The sequence below is a fragment of the Narcine bancroftii genome, chromosome 9 (genome assembly GCF_036971445.1).
Source record: "Narcine bancroftii isolate sNarBan1 chromosome 9, sNarBan1.hap1, whole genome shotgun sequence".
In the NCBI taxonomy this organism is placed as follows: domain Eukaryota; kingdom Metazoa; phylum Chordata; class Chondrichthyes; order Torpediniformes; family Narcinidae; genus Narcine; species Narcine bancroftii.
Window position 1 is genome coordinate 120,212,000 of NC_091477.1, and position 16,636 is coordinate 120,228,635.

Below are 16,636 nucleotides of genomic sequence, written 5' to 3' on the forward strand. Positions count from 1 at the left end.
ATGTTCACAAAATCACTGGTTCATACCTCTTTCTCCTCGCCAACATGATCCAAGTTTTCTTGGCTGGACGATTTGTATGGAATAACTGTACATTGTGCAAAAGAAGAAATTACTAATGAAGATTTAAAAAGGCTTGTTAATTACAGTAAACAACTGGAAAATTATCAGTAATAACAAAATCACTCCAGAGGTTTTTCATGGTCAAATTAGTCTGGAAATATTGATTGAAATATTGTCCCCACAACTAATTGTAACAATGTAATGACTGCTCACCTTGGCTAAAATTTAAAAATTCTTCCAATTACAGGAGACAAACAATAGTTGAGATGCTGGGAAGAAAATTTCAACCAAAATAACAACCTCCCTTATCAAGAAGCTGTGGATGCACGAAGAAAGTTGAATAAATAAAATACTAAGAGAATTGGGGAGGGGCTTCAAAAGTCATTTTTAATTACCAGTAATATGCCTTATTACAGTAGCCTCTCAGGGAAAGTCATATATCTTCTATCACTGTGTGGTAGATGTGACAATAAATTTGAATGTGAACATAATTTTTCCTCATACTGGAGCGTTACCAATTATACCAAATTGACCTATAACCCCTGGTATATTTTGAACAGTGGAAGGAAACCGGAGCCTCCGGAGGAAACCCACGCAGATATGGGGAGAACATATAAACTCCTTACAGACAGCGTGGGATTTGAACCCTGGTCCCAATTGCTGGCGCTGTAACAGCATTGCACTAATCGCTATGCTAGCCGTGACGCCCGACTGGACTCGTGCTTCAGATGTCGACCTATCTGGATCTCAGCAAACTAGGGGAAATGGTAATGATTTAACAAAAGATGCAATCATTTTAATCCGAGCTGATGACTAGGGCAGCACAGTTAATGTAGCGATTAGTGCAATGCTGTTATAGCGCCAGGGACCTAGGTTCGACTATTGTCAGAGGTGGATCAAGCGAAGACGAAGTCAAGGTGAAAACTGGCAACAAAGTGGTTAAAGTTGGTGATCTTATCATGGGTGCAGGAGGCTGCATCGATTTAAATGTCAAGGTAGTGGAGAAAGAGTTAAGGAGCCTTGCCTGTGTAGGCTTGCAGCATAGCCAACAAAAAAGGCAGGCATATCTGGAACCAATGCAGGTACCCATGGCTACCAACTTGACTCATCCCACTTTCTCCAAGTCAAAGGAAAAGTTATTGCCAGGTGGAGGAGGGGGGATGATGGAAGCGCTTGGTTATATCTGTTATTGAGAAAGAAACTGAGAACCTCAAGGCCTTCTTTATGGGGGATGGAGGTATATAGTGACTGGACCTCCAGGGTCCAGTATATTGTATATTTCATGTAATTTGCAGAGCACTCCTGCTATTTCCTCTTTTTCTGTCAGTTCTCCTGCATCTAGTTTATATTTTGCTTCAAATCCATAAATTAGAAATTGGATTTTGAATTTGAAGAAATGAAAGCTCACGAAACTGAGTGAGATGATGATATACAATATCTATCCCTTTCATAATTTTATGTTTTGAAAATTTGCAAACCACTTACTAATCCAGCCCAACTTCCCGCTCTGCTGGTTTTACCACTCTCCTTGCTTTGTATAAACAAAGGATCGTTAATTCCACTGTGAACATAATCTGTCTCTGTCAAGATTGAACATGCACTGACCATGCTAATTACCTTTTATTAGGTGCACAATTTGGCTCCTCCAAGAAATTTAATATATAACATACATACAAACAAGTTCAAATATAAAAGGCCTTGTTTCTCAGGCTATCTGGGCTCTTTTGTTCAATAAATGCAATTAAAATAATGCCCTCATGTTGGTCAATTATCCTTTTACAGTCAGGAATATTACTGTAATATTAAACAAACTTTCTTGGTGTGGCATTTAAAAATTCAGCAAAAGTTAAAGTCGCACAACAGCAGATCCTTTGGCTGCTGGTCTAATTTTATTTTTTTTAAAAAACGCATTACATTTCAGTCACATCATCATCTCACTCAGTTTCGTGAGCTTTCATTTCTTCAAATTCAAAATCCAATTTCTAATTTATGGATTTGAAGCAAAATATAAACTAGATGCAGGAGAACTGAAAGAAAAAGAGGAAATAGCAGGAGTGCTCTGCAAATTACATGAAGCAAAAACTCGATTTTTCTCGACAGATGCAACGACTGCTGCGAAACGGAATAAGAAAACAAATTTCTTTTCAGTTGCAGAGAGGGAAAGGCAAGACAAAACAGAAGGAATGTCCCTCATAACTTGGCCACCTTGGAATTCCCCAAACAAGTATTTTCAGTGCTAACATTGAGAGAAGAGGGAAAAAAATGATATTATATCCATCAAATGTAAACACAGTTGTTGCTCGAAATATTAAAAGAAAATGTTGGAAAGACATAGTAGATCAGGAACAATTTGCAGAGAGAGGAAAAAGCCGAGATACGTGGTAAATTACCACGTCAGAACTGATACAAACAGCTGGTACCTAAAATTAATTTTAATCGTCAGGACTACAACATGGTCAGTTCAACTGAAAGATCAAACAAGGAAGTGCCAGAGGGAATTCTGAAAGGGAGAGGTGGCAGTGGAATTTCTGAAGGATAATTCTTTGAATGCAGATGGTGGGGTGGAAAGTGAGGACAAGGGAATTCTAGCTGTGTTCTGGCTGAGAAGCGAGAACAGAATGCAGGAAAATTAGAATTTTATATCGAGTCAGCCACTCTCTTGTTCACCCTTCCATTTCCACCACCCATTGCACTTTCCCATGCAACTCAGGGAGATACAACACTCATGTGGTGACCATTCCTCTTATTCATTCATCTCAGTTTGAGATACTAAATTGGAGAAAGGATCCAAAATACATGGATGGCAATAGGTTGTTTTCCTGCAAGGATGTGAGAGGCAAGTAGAGGACCTTCAAAAGGTGAAATTTTGAGAGTAGTTTTTATGTTCCTGTCAGGATAAAAGGCAATGTTAGGAAGCATAGGGAACCTTGGTTTTTTGAGGGATATTGTGGAAGCAGAGAGAGGTATATTGCAGGTATAGGCAACATGGAGCAAATGAAGTACTTGAGGAGCATAAAAAATGCATGAAAAATCTCAAGAAAGAAATCAGGAAGGCCTTGGCAGACACTGTCAAGGAAAATCTTAAGGATTTCAACAGGTATATTAAAAGGATAGAAAGGGAGAAAATTGGTCCGCTTGAAAATCAGAGTGGTCAATTTGTATGGAGCCAAAAGAGATGGAGGAAGATTTTAATTTTTTTTCCCCCCCTCAGCATTCACTCAGGAAACAAGCATAAAGTTGTGGGAAGTAAGGAAAACAAGCAGTGAGGTCATAGAACCTATACAGATTAAAGAGGAGGAAGTGCTTGCTGTCTTAAAGCAAATAAGAGTGATAAATCCCCAGAGCCTGACAAGATACCCCCTCGGACCTTGAGGAACTAGTATAGAAATTGCATAGTTCTGGCAGAAATATTTAAAATGTCCTTAGCCATGGGTGTGGCACCGGAGAGTTGGAGGGTAGCTCGCGTTGTTCTGTTGTTTAAGAAGGGCTCCAAACCCTGGAATTATCGGATGGTGATCCTTACATAAGTAGCAGATAAATTATTGGAAGGTGTTCTAAGAGATCAGATATACAATTATTTGGATAGCCAGAAACCGTTAAGGATATTCAACATGGCTTTGTGCATGGAAAGTTGTGTTCAACCAATCTTGTAGGGTTTTTAGAGAAGGCTATCAGGAACATTGACCAAGGAGAGGCTGTGAATGTTGTCTACATGGAATTTAGTAAGGCCTTTAACAAGGTCCCACATGGGAGGTTAGTCAGGAAAGTTCAGATGATAGATATTCATGGTGAAGTAATGAGTTGGATTTGACAATAGCAGGAGAGGAGAAACCAGTGGATGTTTGCTTCGCAGACTGAGGTCTGTGACTAGTGGTATGCCACAGAGATCGGGGCTGGGACCATTGTTTGTTATCTATATCAATGATCTAGATGATAATGTGCTGAATTGGAACAACAAGTTTGCAGATGATGCGTGGACGTCGAAGGTTTTCAAACCTTGCAAAGGGATCTGGATCAGCCGGAAAATTGGGCTTAAAATGGCAGATGGAATTTAATGCAGACAAATATGAGGTGTTGCATTTTATAAGGACAAACCAAGAAAGGACATACATAGTAGATATCGGAGAGAGGAAAACAGAATGTCAGAGGTGGCTGGCTTGTTCTGACATCGATTCAAAAGGCTGGTCATCTGAAATAGTTGAATCTGCAGAATGCTGAGATGGATAATGGGATGTTTGAGGTTGATGGAGCGATGTAGAGGACAGAGTGAGATGGAGAATTAAAGTGGCAGGTGACTTGCGGACAGTAGCATGGTGTTCGTAAAAGTGGTAAAAATGATCTGCGTTTGATTTCCTCATCATAGAGGAGACTACATTGTGAGCATCAATCAAGTGCAAGTCAAATTCTTCCTGGAAGGAGTATTGAGGTCCATAGAACACTACAGCTCATAAACTCCTCTCTTAGCGTGAGGAGTGCAGTGGAACAAAGGGATCTGGAGATACAGATACTGAATTCCCTGAAGGTGGTGTTACAATTTGATAGGGTTGTAAAGAAAGCTTTTGGCATATGGGTCTTCAAAAATCAAAGTACTGAGTATGTGAGTTGGGATGTTATGGTAAAGTTGTACAAGACATTGGTGAGGCAAAATTTGGAGTATTGTGTGCAGTTTTAACTAAAGGAACAATATCAATAAGACAAAGAGGGCAGAGAATATTTATTTAGATATTGCTTGGACTTCATGAACTGAGTTATAAGGAAAGATTAAAGAAGTTAAGACTTTATTCCCTGGAGCATAGAACAATGAGGGGAGATTTGCTAGAGTTGTTTAAAATGATGAGGGGGATAGACAGGGTAAATGTAGAGAGTGTTTTTCCATTGAGGGTAGGGGAGATACAAACTAGAGGACATGGATTAAGAGTGCAAGGGGGAAATTTATTGGGAACATGAGGGGGCACTTCTTCACAGAGAGTGGTGGGTGTGTGGAATGAGCTGCCAGCTGAGGTGGTGAACATGGGCTCAATTTTAACATTTAAGAAGATTTTGGACAAGTACATGGATGAAAGAGGTATGGCGAGCTCTGGACTGGGTGCAGGTCAGTAGGACTAGGCAAAACCAAATGGTTCGCCAAACACTAAAAGGCCCGAAGAGGCCTGTTTATGTGCTGTAGTGTTCTATGGACCTCAATACTCCTTCCAGGAAGAATTTGACTTGCACTTGATTGATGCTCACAATGTAGTCTCAAACACAGAACACTTTTACCACTTTTACGAACACCATGCTACTGTCCGCAAGTCACCTGCCACTTTAATTCTCCATCTCACTCTGTCCTCTGCATCGCTCCGTCAACCTCAAACATCCCATTATCCATCTCAGCATTCTACAGATTCAACTATTTCAGATGACCAGCCTTTTGGATCGGTGTCAGAACAAGCCAGCCACCTCTGACATTCTGTTTTCCTCTCTCCGATATCTTCTATTTCTAGCATTCTTCTCTGCTTGACTTCCAGCAACAGCCACTCTTTGTCCCTGATAGAGAAAAGAAACCAAGGAACCCGTTGGAACTAACTGCTGCCACTGAGTAGTACTTACAACCGGGACGAGCATGATCTCCACTTCTAGTAAAACAAGTCTGCAGAATGCAATACATAAATGTGCTGGGGAAACTTAGCAGGCATCATATCTGACGATGGGCCAAAATGTTGGTTACCCTTTATTTCCTATGGGTGCTGCGTGACTTCTGAGTTTCTCCAGCATATTATATCCTGTGTTCTTTTCATTATTTCCCCCACTCTCTGCAACTTAAACAGGTTTGTCTTCTCCCCGCACTCAGAAGAGCCACTGACTTTCAAGAGTCATTATAAGAAATAGGAGCAAGCATCGGCCATCTGACCCTTCGAGCCTGCTCTGCCATTCAATAAGATCATGGCTGATCTGATGATTGGCTCATCTTCACCTAGATTCCTTTTCCCCATATCCCTTGGTGTGGGATGGCACGGTAGGTGCAGCGGTGAGTACAATACCATTACAGCGCCAGCTATTTCGAATCCCACACTGACTGTAAGGAGTTTTTTCGCTCTCCACATCTGTGCGGGTTTTCCCTGTGGGCTCCAGTTTTCTCCCATCATTCGAAATGGACTGGGAGTATGGGTTAATTGGGTATAAATTGATGGCAAAGACTTATGGGCCAAAATGGCCTGCTCCCAGCTGTATGCCCGTATCTAAATCCCCTACTATGTAAAAATCTATCCTTATCTTAAATATATTTACAGAGGTAGCCTCTGGTGCTTCACTGGGCAATGAATTTCATTCATACATTCTACAATGACAACACACCAGAAGTTCTTCCTGTAAAATACTCAGGACATCCCAGAAGACCTTAAGAAATGATTTGCAAATGCATGTATTTTCTGTTTAATTGTCACTCAGGGTGAAAGAGTGGTGATTCAGGCAGGCTTAATGCTTTATTCTGCCAACAGCCCAGGTAGCAAAGTGGAAAAACGAGTCAAAGAACAGAACTGCACTCCCGTGTGACACTCCCTGCACCACGCAGCCTTCTGGCCCTCACTTTTCATAATCCCAGTGGTCAAGTAGAGAGCGGCTACCACTTGTGTTCAAGTGAGAGCATTAAAAAAAACAAGAAGAAAATAAGCATCTCAGATTCATCCTAACCATACTTGTGATATCAAAAGGCACAACGTACTTGAAATATTCAATTGGAACCTGAAATCCCTACCTGGTGCGATGTTTTCTGCATTCTCTGCACTTGGAATCATATGATCCTAAAGCACAGATATTAAGATAATCATCTGTGATGACAAATTCAACTTGCTGGCAATAAAAACTTTTACTAATTGTTATTAAACTGAAAGATTAATTTGTACCTGATCACCGCTTCCCCAAGGATAATGATGAGGATGTGAACTGATCTACAAAACAAAGCATAGCTGAGGCACTTTGTACATCTTAAACAGAAACAAAATATGTTTGAGATGGTGATAATTTTGTCAGTGAAATGTAATGATTTGGAATGTATAGATAAGTGTAATCATCAATAATAGTCATCCTGAGTACAGTTGTTCCAGAGGGATCACTTAAATGATTTTGTAACTGAATATCCGCAGGGATTGTTCTGCCATTTTCAAAGATAGAGAGGTGAAAAAAATTCAAGTCAGTATCACAATTTTGTGTGATGGTGTCTGTACCAAATGCTGCTTGCTTTAAAGATTTCCCTGAGAATTTTCTGCTTCATAATTCTGGAGCAGAATTTTGGAAAATTCAATATGCAGTAGATACAATCTGCCAATATGTGCCAGGAAAGGTGTAGCTGAAGTCTAGTCATAATATCAGATGAATATCATACTTCATCTTTAGTTGCATCAATATTATCATTTCAGGAAAACACAAAGATTTGGCATTTCCTTGAAACTAAAGCAATATACATCTCCCAATGTGCTAAAAGAATGCTGGGAGGTCTTCTGCACTTGCTTTTTCTTCCAATACGTTCTTTCTTTCCGAGAAGTAATGACATATGTGTGATAACAACCTGGCAGAACCTTTCTTCCTGCTTGCAAGATGGGATTATGCATGATCCATGGAGTGATGGGTATCAACCCTAAATTGGATTCTATCCTGACTTATCCCAATATCTGCAAGGTAGCCTGAAAAGGGTCATTCTTGGACAGCCAGATCAAGGTCACCCATTTATTTTATTCTCTACTTGGAAAATAGCAACAAGGTAACTTTATGCAATGGTAACAACCCATGCGGAAGCTGGGAACAATAACCAAAGACAAATTTAAAATGCCACGATGAAAACGAGGAAAATTAAATTCAGTTACCTATACAAATCTACAATTAAAACCAAGTCACGGAAATGGGAACCACAAACTGACCGCTAGTTATTTAGCCCAACTGAAGGGAATTAGGTCTAATATTCTTACTTCGTTTTCATTGAACCACTTTCCGCTCTTTAAACAAACAGGACTTGAGTTACAAATTCAAAAGAGATCGAAAAGAATAGCAAGACTTACAGCATGGCGTCCGCATTCAATTGTGACCAGTTTGTGACATTTCTTGTGAACCAGAAGCTTACAGTTGATGCACTTATAGCCTTGACGACCTAGGCCCCATATCCGATCTGTACAAAATGCACAATGTGCACGCTGAAGGAGAGGATGGGAATCAAAATTTAGTGTGTTTATGCTTAGCAAAGGAAAACCACATTGGTAATATAAAAAATGTTACAGATCATTAACCAAATTAATTTCCAAACTGTCACTTTAATGGCTTGAAAATTAGATCTTTTTTGGGGAGTTAAAATACAATACAACTCTTTATCCAAAATCATATTATCCGAAATGTTTTTGAACCCAGAAGTGACATCTGTTCGCCTCTGAAACATTTCAGGTAACTGAGGATATCCGAAACAATCACAAATCCTTAGTTATCCGGAAATGTTTCAGAGCCTAACTGACCTCACAGGTTGAAAGAATTCACCCGACATGAAATTAGAACGACGACTGTCCTCATTTCAGATAACTCCCTCCCCTCTCTCTTTCCATTTCTTCTTTACCTACCCCTATCGACTCTTCACTCCAATTCTCCCTCTCCCAGCCACAAACGGTTGGAAAAATCCCTTGTCCCAGCATCATTAAGGAGAGCGGCCTCCCAGGCAGGAGTGGGGACCTCGGTGAGGAGGTGTTCATGATGGGCGATGGCAATTAGAAGGGGGGAGTATGTGCAGGCTAAGACTGGGTCTGTGTCGGGCTCCAACATCGAGAACCAGGATGTGAAGCCAGAAGAGTCCATGCTGGAATGAGCCCATGGGGAGGCAGGAGCCTGCTGACTCAGGGTTCCACCAGCCCAGGATACCTTCACCAGATTGATGGCAGTGGTGGGACGTGTTGGGGAATCGGCAGTGGCGATGGGGAGGTCTCGATAATCAGTGGGAGCGTTGGGGATTGGCAGCAGTCAGCATTTTTTTTGGTGAGAACATTATTTTAATGCCCAAAAAGCCTTCCCTTGTTATTTGTTGTTGTTTAAATATTGATACAAGTGATTTGTTGTTACTGCTGGACTGTTTTTAAAAAATGACCAGTTATCCAAAAGAATTTAGTAATCCAAAATAGGTCTGGACCGGACCATTTTGGTTCATCAGGATTGTGCTGTTGATGAATTTGTATTTCCCTACAAAACACTAATTTTCCAGTGGATACCTTCTCCCAACCCAGATCCACTCCCTTGTTTATTCTGGGCATACAACTGTCTCCACACTCTTAATTCAATGGAATTTTTTTCCATTTCTCTTGACAGATGTTGCCTGACCTGCTGATGCTTCTCGTATTTTCTGAATTTCAGATGGCCAGCAACCACATTTTTGATTTTCATTGGAACTGAATGATTTGTTTTGCATCTTGGCAGATCAATGGCAGAAGTAATGCAAGCAAGTATTTTCTGCTCCCTTGGCGCTCAAGTAACTCACTTCATGATCGATATGCTAACCAATTCTTCTGAAAAATGTATCGGCAGGCATTTATCCTAAAGTGCATGTTCCAAATCTATGAAAAATGTGTTGATAACATGAAATACAATCCTATAACAAACAAACGAGGATCAGGCCAGAGTTAGACTCAACAAAGGATGAAGTGTTAGCTGGCAGAAGTTTAAGATCGGACAGTACTTTTCTCATGTGTATCATGTTCTTGAGTAATCCTTGATTAACGCTCAGATCACTGGAGCTCGAATGTGCATTCTAATACTTCATGCCGATTCCGAGAGTGGCTGATCTTTAATTTAATGCTTGGAAAAATGAAAGTTTTCAGAATCCACAGCAGTTTTAATCTAGGGGTCTTGAAAATGAAACGGGCTCCAAAGTGCAAGGAAACTGTTACATTCCCGAAATCTCACTGTGATGAAAATATTTTTTTAAAATAAGAGATAACAGCTGTTCTCACTCGATTGAATCTCTTGGCTTGAAAAGTATGTCCATTTACACAGTACAGCTTTCGCCAGCGCCGAGCACCTCGTCTGTATATGGATTCTGAAAATAATGACAAAATTAAACAAACTTTTCTACTAGCCCAAGAACAAATTAAACTGTCTGCTCAGAAAGTGTTCTCATTTTTAAAATGTAGTCATTCAGCACCGTAACAGGCTCTTCTACCCCATGAGCCTGTGCCACCCAAATACCCCACTTAACCTCCAACCCCAATACATTTTAAAGGGTGAGAGGAAAGCAGAGTGCCCGAAGGAAACCCATGCAGACGTTGGGAGAATGAACAAACTCCTTACAGAGCCGTGTTTGAACCACAATCTCTGGCACTGCAATAGCATTGTGCTAACCACCACACTATCCATTCCTTCTCATTTGAAATGTTAGGATGATACAGTCATGATTTTTCTATTTTACAGTCACAAAGTATTTCCATTCTTAGTCCCCTCCTCCCATTTTGACCCCACTCAAAACATTATGGCATCTGTGACAAGACTTGATAATCAACTTTAGCGTTACTGTTGAAAAGATGGCATGCTGTAGAAAAGATAAAACCTGCTGGACCTGATGACAAAAACAGCTTCAAAATGGTTAAGTTAAATTGAACAATGATTAAGTGACAATAAACTTGAACTTAATACATGTCCAGCTGGTCCAGATCCCACTACAAGTTTTGAAAGTCTTCCTCGCAGTTCACTGCACCTCATTCTTCGTGTTATCTTCAAACTTTCTGATCTAAGTTACCACATCAACCAGATCATTGATGTGGATGACAAACAACAATAGACCCAGCACCGACCCCCGAGGCACACCACTAGTCTCAGGCCTCCAGTAAGTGGCAAACACCTACAACCACTCTATGGCTTCTCCCACAAAGCTAAGATCTAACCCAATTTACCATCTCACATTGGATATTGAGAAACTAAATCTTGGCCAATCTCCCATGTCGGATCTTGTCAAAGGCCTGAAAAAAAATCCATGTAGATAACATCCACTACTTTTCCTTCAACTTTCCTGGTAACCTCTAAAAACTCCAAGATTGGTTAGTCATGATCATGACACAAGGCACAAAGCCACAATGACTATCCATAATCAGTCCCTGTCTATTCAAGTACTTGTGTATCCAGTTTCTTATGGACACCTTCCAATAACTTGCCCACTACTGATGCCAGGCTCAGCAGATTATACTTGAATACTTCTCAAACAACAAAACATTAGCTATCCTTCTATTCTCCAGCACCTAGAGAGATTTTAAACACCTCTGCTGCAGGTCCTGCAATTTAGAACCCTCACCTCCCTCAAGGTCCAAAGGAATATCTTGTCAGATCCTGGGGATTTATTCACCTTTATTTGCCTCAAGACGAATGGGGTGTTATGAGCCCAGAGGACCCCAAAACTGAACAGTAATAGAAATTCACCAATACAAATGGTTACTTAAACAAAAGTATGCTTTTAATTATCTTAAAACATGAAAACAGATCAAACTTTAACTTAACCTAACTTAACCCCCTTCTAATTCTAAGTGCAAGTGTATGTAATGTGTGTATAAATTCAGAAAAGTTCTTTGATTCACAGTCCAATCTCACTTCTCATTCCTTCAAGTTCACTGGTTGCAGGCAATTCTTAGACTGTGCACAGAATTTAACATTTATGAATTTCACCAAGCTTTAGTGCCTGAAAGGCAAATGGTTACTGCTCAGGAAGGTTCTTTTTGGTTTTCAGAGAGAGATTTGTTGCTCGTTGGACACCCACAACTGATTCCTTTAGATCAGCCACTTCCTTGTCTTGCCAAAGAAACTTGCCCCATCAGGGTTTTCCAGATGATCACCTCTTTCTTTCAGGTCACCACAGAGTGCCTTTTTGTTCCCTTATTTAAACTGAAACATTATGCAGCCAGCCCTCTCCTCTTGTACGGACCACTAGGGCTTTGACCAGGCTGAACTAAGAACTCACAACCCATCTTCAAAATGGGGTTTCTCCACAAGTTTGCCAGCTTGTCCTGTCCAGTCCCACCTGCTGTTGCTGAACTGTAGAACTAAATGTTCTCTCTCAAACCACATGACCCTCTTAGAACAGCCAACTGCACTCAGACAGACTGCGGCTCCAGACCTAATCTTCCAAGTCATTCATCTGTTGCTTTCCAAAACAATAATCCATTACTCCACAGCATGCCCAATTAACACCTACTTGTGTAGTCCTCATAGGCATCCTTCAAAGTTTTTGCAAAGGTACCCGCAGCCTGGACTGTTTGGCTTGAGCAGAGCTCTGGCATTTTAAATGAGATCTGTTTTGAAGTGTTTTAAAAAAAAACACTCAAAAAAAAAAACCTGCCACAATTTATCTCCTTTAAAACATATCTAAATACAATACAAAATATAACAATCTGTCACAGGGGTCCATGACATCGCTGCTGTCTTGTCTCACTTCTACAGGCTGAGTCTTCTCCCAAATAAATAGATGCAAAAAAAAAAAAATTATGATCTCTCCCATGCATCAATGACCACTCTGGTCCTCAACAGAACCAATTTTTCCCTTGCCGTCCTTTTGCTTTTAGTAAAACTGTAGAAGTCCTTTGGATTTTCCTTCACCTTATCCGCCAGAGCATGCCTTCTTTAAGCACCCCTGATTTACTTGAGTTTTTTTTGCATTTCTTGTACTAAGTTCCTCATGCGTTCCTTGCTTCCTATACTTGTTATGCACCTCCTTCTTAACCAGGCCTCAATATCCCTCTCCAAAAAAAAAATCTGGCAGGAACATACAAACTTTGTACTCTCAAAATTTTATGTTTGAAGGCCTGCCACTTGCCAGAAATCAACCTGTCCCAATTCACACTTGCCATATCCTTTCTGATACCTTTAAAATTGGCCTACTTAGAAACTCAATCCAAAGACCAAACCTAATCTTTTCCACAATTATCTTGAAACTAATTTCATTATAATCACTGGATCTTAAGTGTTCCCTTCCAAACACTTTAATCACCTACCCTGTCTCATTCTCTAATAGGAAACCCAGTACTGCACTCTTGTTGCAAGCAACCTCTGCAAGAAACTTTCCTGAACACACCTGACGAAGTCCAACCCTTTTCCCATTTGTGAGTCCTATTCAAAATACTATACACTGCTAATTTTGTGACAAATAAACTTAAATATTGTCCTCAGTACCCGTCTCCCTGATAACCAAAAGAAAATAAACAACCGTGCCTCCAAGTTTGGTGTAGTGATAGTGTAGAAGCCCAAGACCACCAGTTTCCACCAATTTAACGATGCTCAAAACTAATTAGCCTCAACTCATGTGTTGTTGCGATCTCCAGACTTGACTATTCCAATGCACTCAAATGCATTAAGCCGAAAGTCAACCAAATTCCTTTTATCCAAGTTCCAACATACCACCCTGTTGATGATCAGTGATGTGCCTCCAATAAAAAGTTTTCAAATACTGATTTTTGTTTTCAAATCCTTCCATGGCCTCACACTGCTGTATTTTTTTTCCATACCTTTAAATGATATTTTCATCTCCAACTTTGGTCTCTCGCAATCTCCCTTAAGTTGTTCTCCAAATGAAAGTCAATCCTTTGATTGCCCAATATCCCACACGATCCTCCATTCACAGCCTGCTCCTTGAAAAGGTTTTCTTCATCTAACCCAATATTTTCTTTTGAAACTTGATGTCATATAATTTGTCTCACATGCAAAGCCTGAGAAACACATTTTTAACTGTGTAGAAATTCCAAAGTTTTGTTATAATTCATGAAATTAAAGAAAATTAACAGCCAAGGAAGTTAAATTAGAAGTTAGTGTTCGTAATGTCAAATTAGAAAAATTGAACAGCAGAATGCTCGACTTAAAAATGTATCAAAATTAAATCAGTCTGACTGGAGAAAGTGCTTTTTTATTATTTCTGGTGAAATGTTTGTATTAAAATGCTTTTTAACATGTTAATCTATACCAAAAAAAACTTGGGGCTCAATAAGGAAACATTTTTTAAAAATTCAGATTGCTAGAAAATGAATAAAAACAGAAACTGCTGGAAATACTCAGTAGATTGGGCTGCAGCTGTGAGAAGAGAAATAGAGCCAACATTTCAGTGAGGTCTGCTTCTCATTACGCAGCTGTGACCTGACCCACAGACCATTTCCAGGTTTTATTTCACAATTCAATAAAATTGAACACTTATGAATTAAACAAGAAAAATGAAACACTTACTGTCTTCCCCGGGGCAAGGCATGCCTGGCCGTTCCGGGATACAGGGAAACACTGTTGGGAGGAAAATCCAGTAACCATCAAGGAGACATTTTTTATTTGACTTTCAACAATACAACCTATTGCAGTGGTTCTTTACAAGAAATAAGACCAAAATTTCAACTCCTACAATAGTCCTTTCAAATATATAGGCTGCTTTGTAGCATTAATCATGAAATCAGAAAATAATTTCAAAAAAGTTTAGTATTTTCATCTTACCATGAATAATCAGTTCAGAGTCTTTATTCAGCTCATAGAGGCGAAATGCTTCCTCCAGTTCTAGCTGGGATGAAACAGTACAAGGATCACCTGTTATATAAATGACAGCAACATGCAATTTATACATTTGAAATATTTTAATATTTAATCACTCAACATTTAGTGCTCTGACAGGAATCAGTCATTGCTCCTTCAAATAAAATAATAAGGGTTAAAAAAAAAGTTGGGGGTGTAGGGGGTGGAGTGGAAACACAACTTAGGCTCTGAACTCCCAGATTGCAAATTTTTCTTAAAATGCTTCAGACTGCAAATATCAACAGGTTTTCTGAACCATACAAACTTCCAAAACATTACATCATCTTTACTTTTGGAGGTCCTGATGCAGAGTGTCAACCTGGATCAACATTTCCTTTCCTCCCCACTGATGCTGCTCAAACCACCAGTAACTTCCTTCTGGCCTCATTAACTGTGTGCTCCCTTAGCAGGTCCCCCCCCCCCCCCCCCCCCCCCCCCCATAACAGAAGCAACAAGGCACAAGGTCAGTGAACAATGGACAGTGCAGAAAACTTAAAATATTGTGGCACTCTTTCTAATAATCCTCAAAAATAGGGCAGCCTGAACACTTAGTTCACTTTTAGACCCATTTGAAAACGTTCCTCTTGAGCAAACATGGTCACTGGCATCATTTTTTTGTAAGACTAAAATAAGTGAAGACATTTTTTATGAGAGTAATTTCAAGTTTTAAAGAATCAGCATTCAAAATGGCGTTCTCATCCCAAACAAAACTGCAGTAGTTCTTTTATCCTGTTGAAAATTTCTAAGAGACATGCAAGATCAAGATGAAGGACTGTGTGGTGAATAACAGAGACAGAAATGCTCACAATATTTAAGTAGCTGGACGAGTCCTTGGATAGCAGAGGTACAGAAGGTCAAGGACCAAGGACTGGCTGATTGGGCACGCACCAAAGGACTTTCTTCAGTGCCTTATGACTATTTGGCAAATTGTGAGGCCACATCAGTGAAATTCTATTTTTCCAAAGGCTGCATATCACAAGATTGATATAGAGTGGCACACGATATCAAGCTCTTGATAAACAAATGGTGCGGTTAAGAAAGATTGTGGAACACTGAACTAATCAAGTATTTAGATACACACTGCAAGGTGGCTACGGCCTGGTTTAACCAACAAAATGAATTGCCCTTTCATTAACTCTTGGTTAATGACTAACTCATACAGCATTAAGTTTAAAAGACAAAAGCAGTGCAAATGCAAAGTAATTTGAAAAAAAAATCATTATTGTAGTCCTTAATTATGTGAAGTTCACTTTAATCAAATAATTTCCATAACTTTCAAATCACTGAACTAACATAATTAACCCTGCCCCCTTCCCAAGTTTACAGATAAAGCCCTACTAATATACTTAATACATGTACTAATAAAGACTCTTCCTTGGCAATGAGTGGCATTGGGCCGCTCTTCATCCTGGTGCCACCATTTTATTCAAACACAACTTTATTTAAACAGCTGCTATGGGCCAGGCATGACACTCTGATCGAATGTTTGCTCCATCTTCACCTAGGGGTTGTGTATTGCCTCAGAAAACATTTACATTGGTAAACTTATTAATTTTTAAATTTATTCATATTTAATCTTTTACATTATTTATATATTTCCTCCATTTTTTTTGCCGGTTGCTTGGGTTGTCAGTTGCTTGAGTTTCGGATACCGGGGATTTTACTATACATTCTTCAGAACTTGCACTATTCATTTCACTATCCTCCAGCCTGATTGGTTAATGAGATGTAGATCAGTTTTCCTATTCATTTACATAGCAAAGGGTCAGTTGAAGGAGCTGAACTATTTCAATCTTGCATTGACAATTTTGTAGATACAGCACAGTTACAGGCCCTTCAAGTCTTCGAGTCCAGGTTGCCCAAATACACCCATGTAATTAATTAACCTACGAACTCCACAGGTCTTTGGAATGAAGGAGAAAACCAGAGAACCTGGAGTAAATCCATACAGATCACAGGTGGAATGTACAAACTCCTTACAGATAGCACCAGATTCCAGCCTGGGTTGCTGGTGCAGTAATAGTGTTGCATGATCCACAATATGTACCATGCT

At 39.7% G+C, this 16,636-nt stretch overlaps 1 protein-coding gene across 3 annotated transcripts in view; it reads right to left on the reverse strand.

Annotated features, from left to right (window-relative positions):
- The window catches only part of prkci (protein kinase C, iota), a 77,271-nt gene that overhangs the window by 39,484 nt on the left and 21,151 nt on the right, over nt 1–16,636 (reverse strand). Inside the window, exons 3-9 of one of the 3 annotated variants that reach the window (XM_069897521.1) lie at nt 14,509–14,598; nt 14,254–14,304; nt 10,014–10,099; nt 8,091–8,222; nt 6,942–6,986; nt 6,794–6,839; nt 27–85 (exon numbers count right to left, since the gene is read on the reverse strand). In XM_069897521.1, coding sequence (XP_069753622.1) covers nt 27–85; nt 6,794–6,839; nt 6,942–6,986; nt 8,091–8,222; nt 10,014–10,099; nt 14,254–14,304; nt 14,509–14,598 — 509 coding nt within the window. Of the gene's footprint in view, nt 1–26; nt 86–6,793; nt 6,840–6,941; nt 6,987–8,090; nt 8,223–10,013; nt 10,100–13,544; nt 13,725–14,253; nt 14,305–14,508; nt 14,599–16,636 lie in introns of those variants that run through there. The other 2 variants (XM_069897522.1, XM_069897523.1) reach the window with 2 other exon arrangements.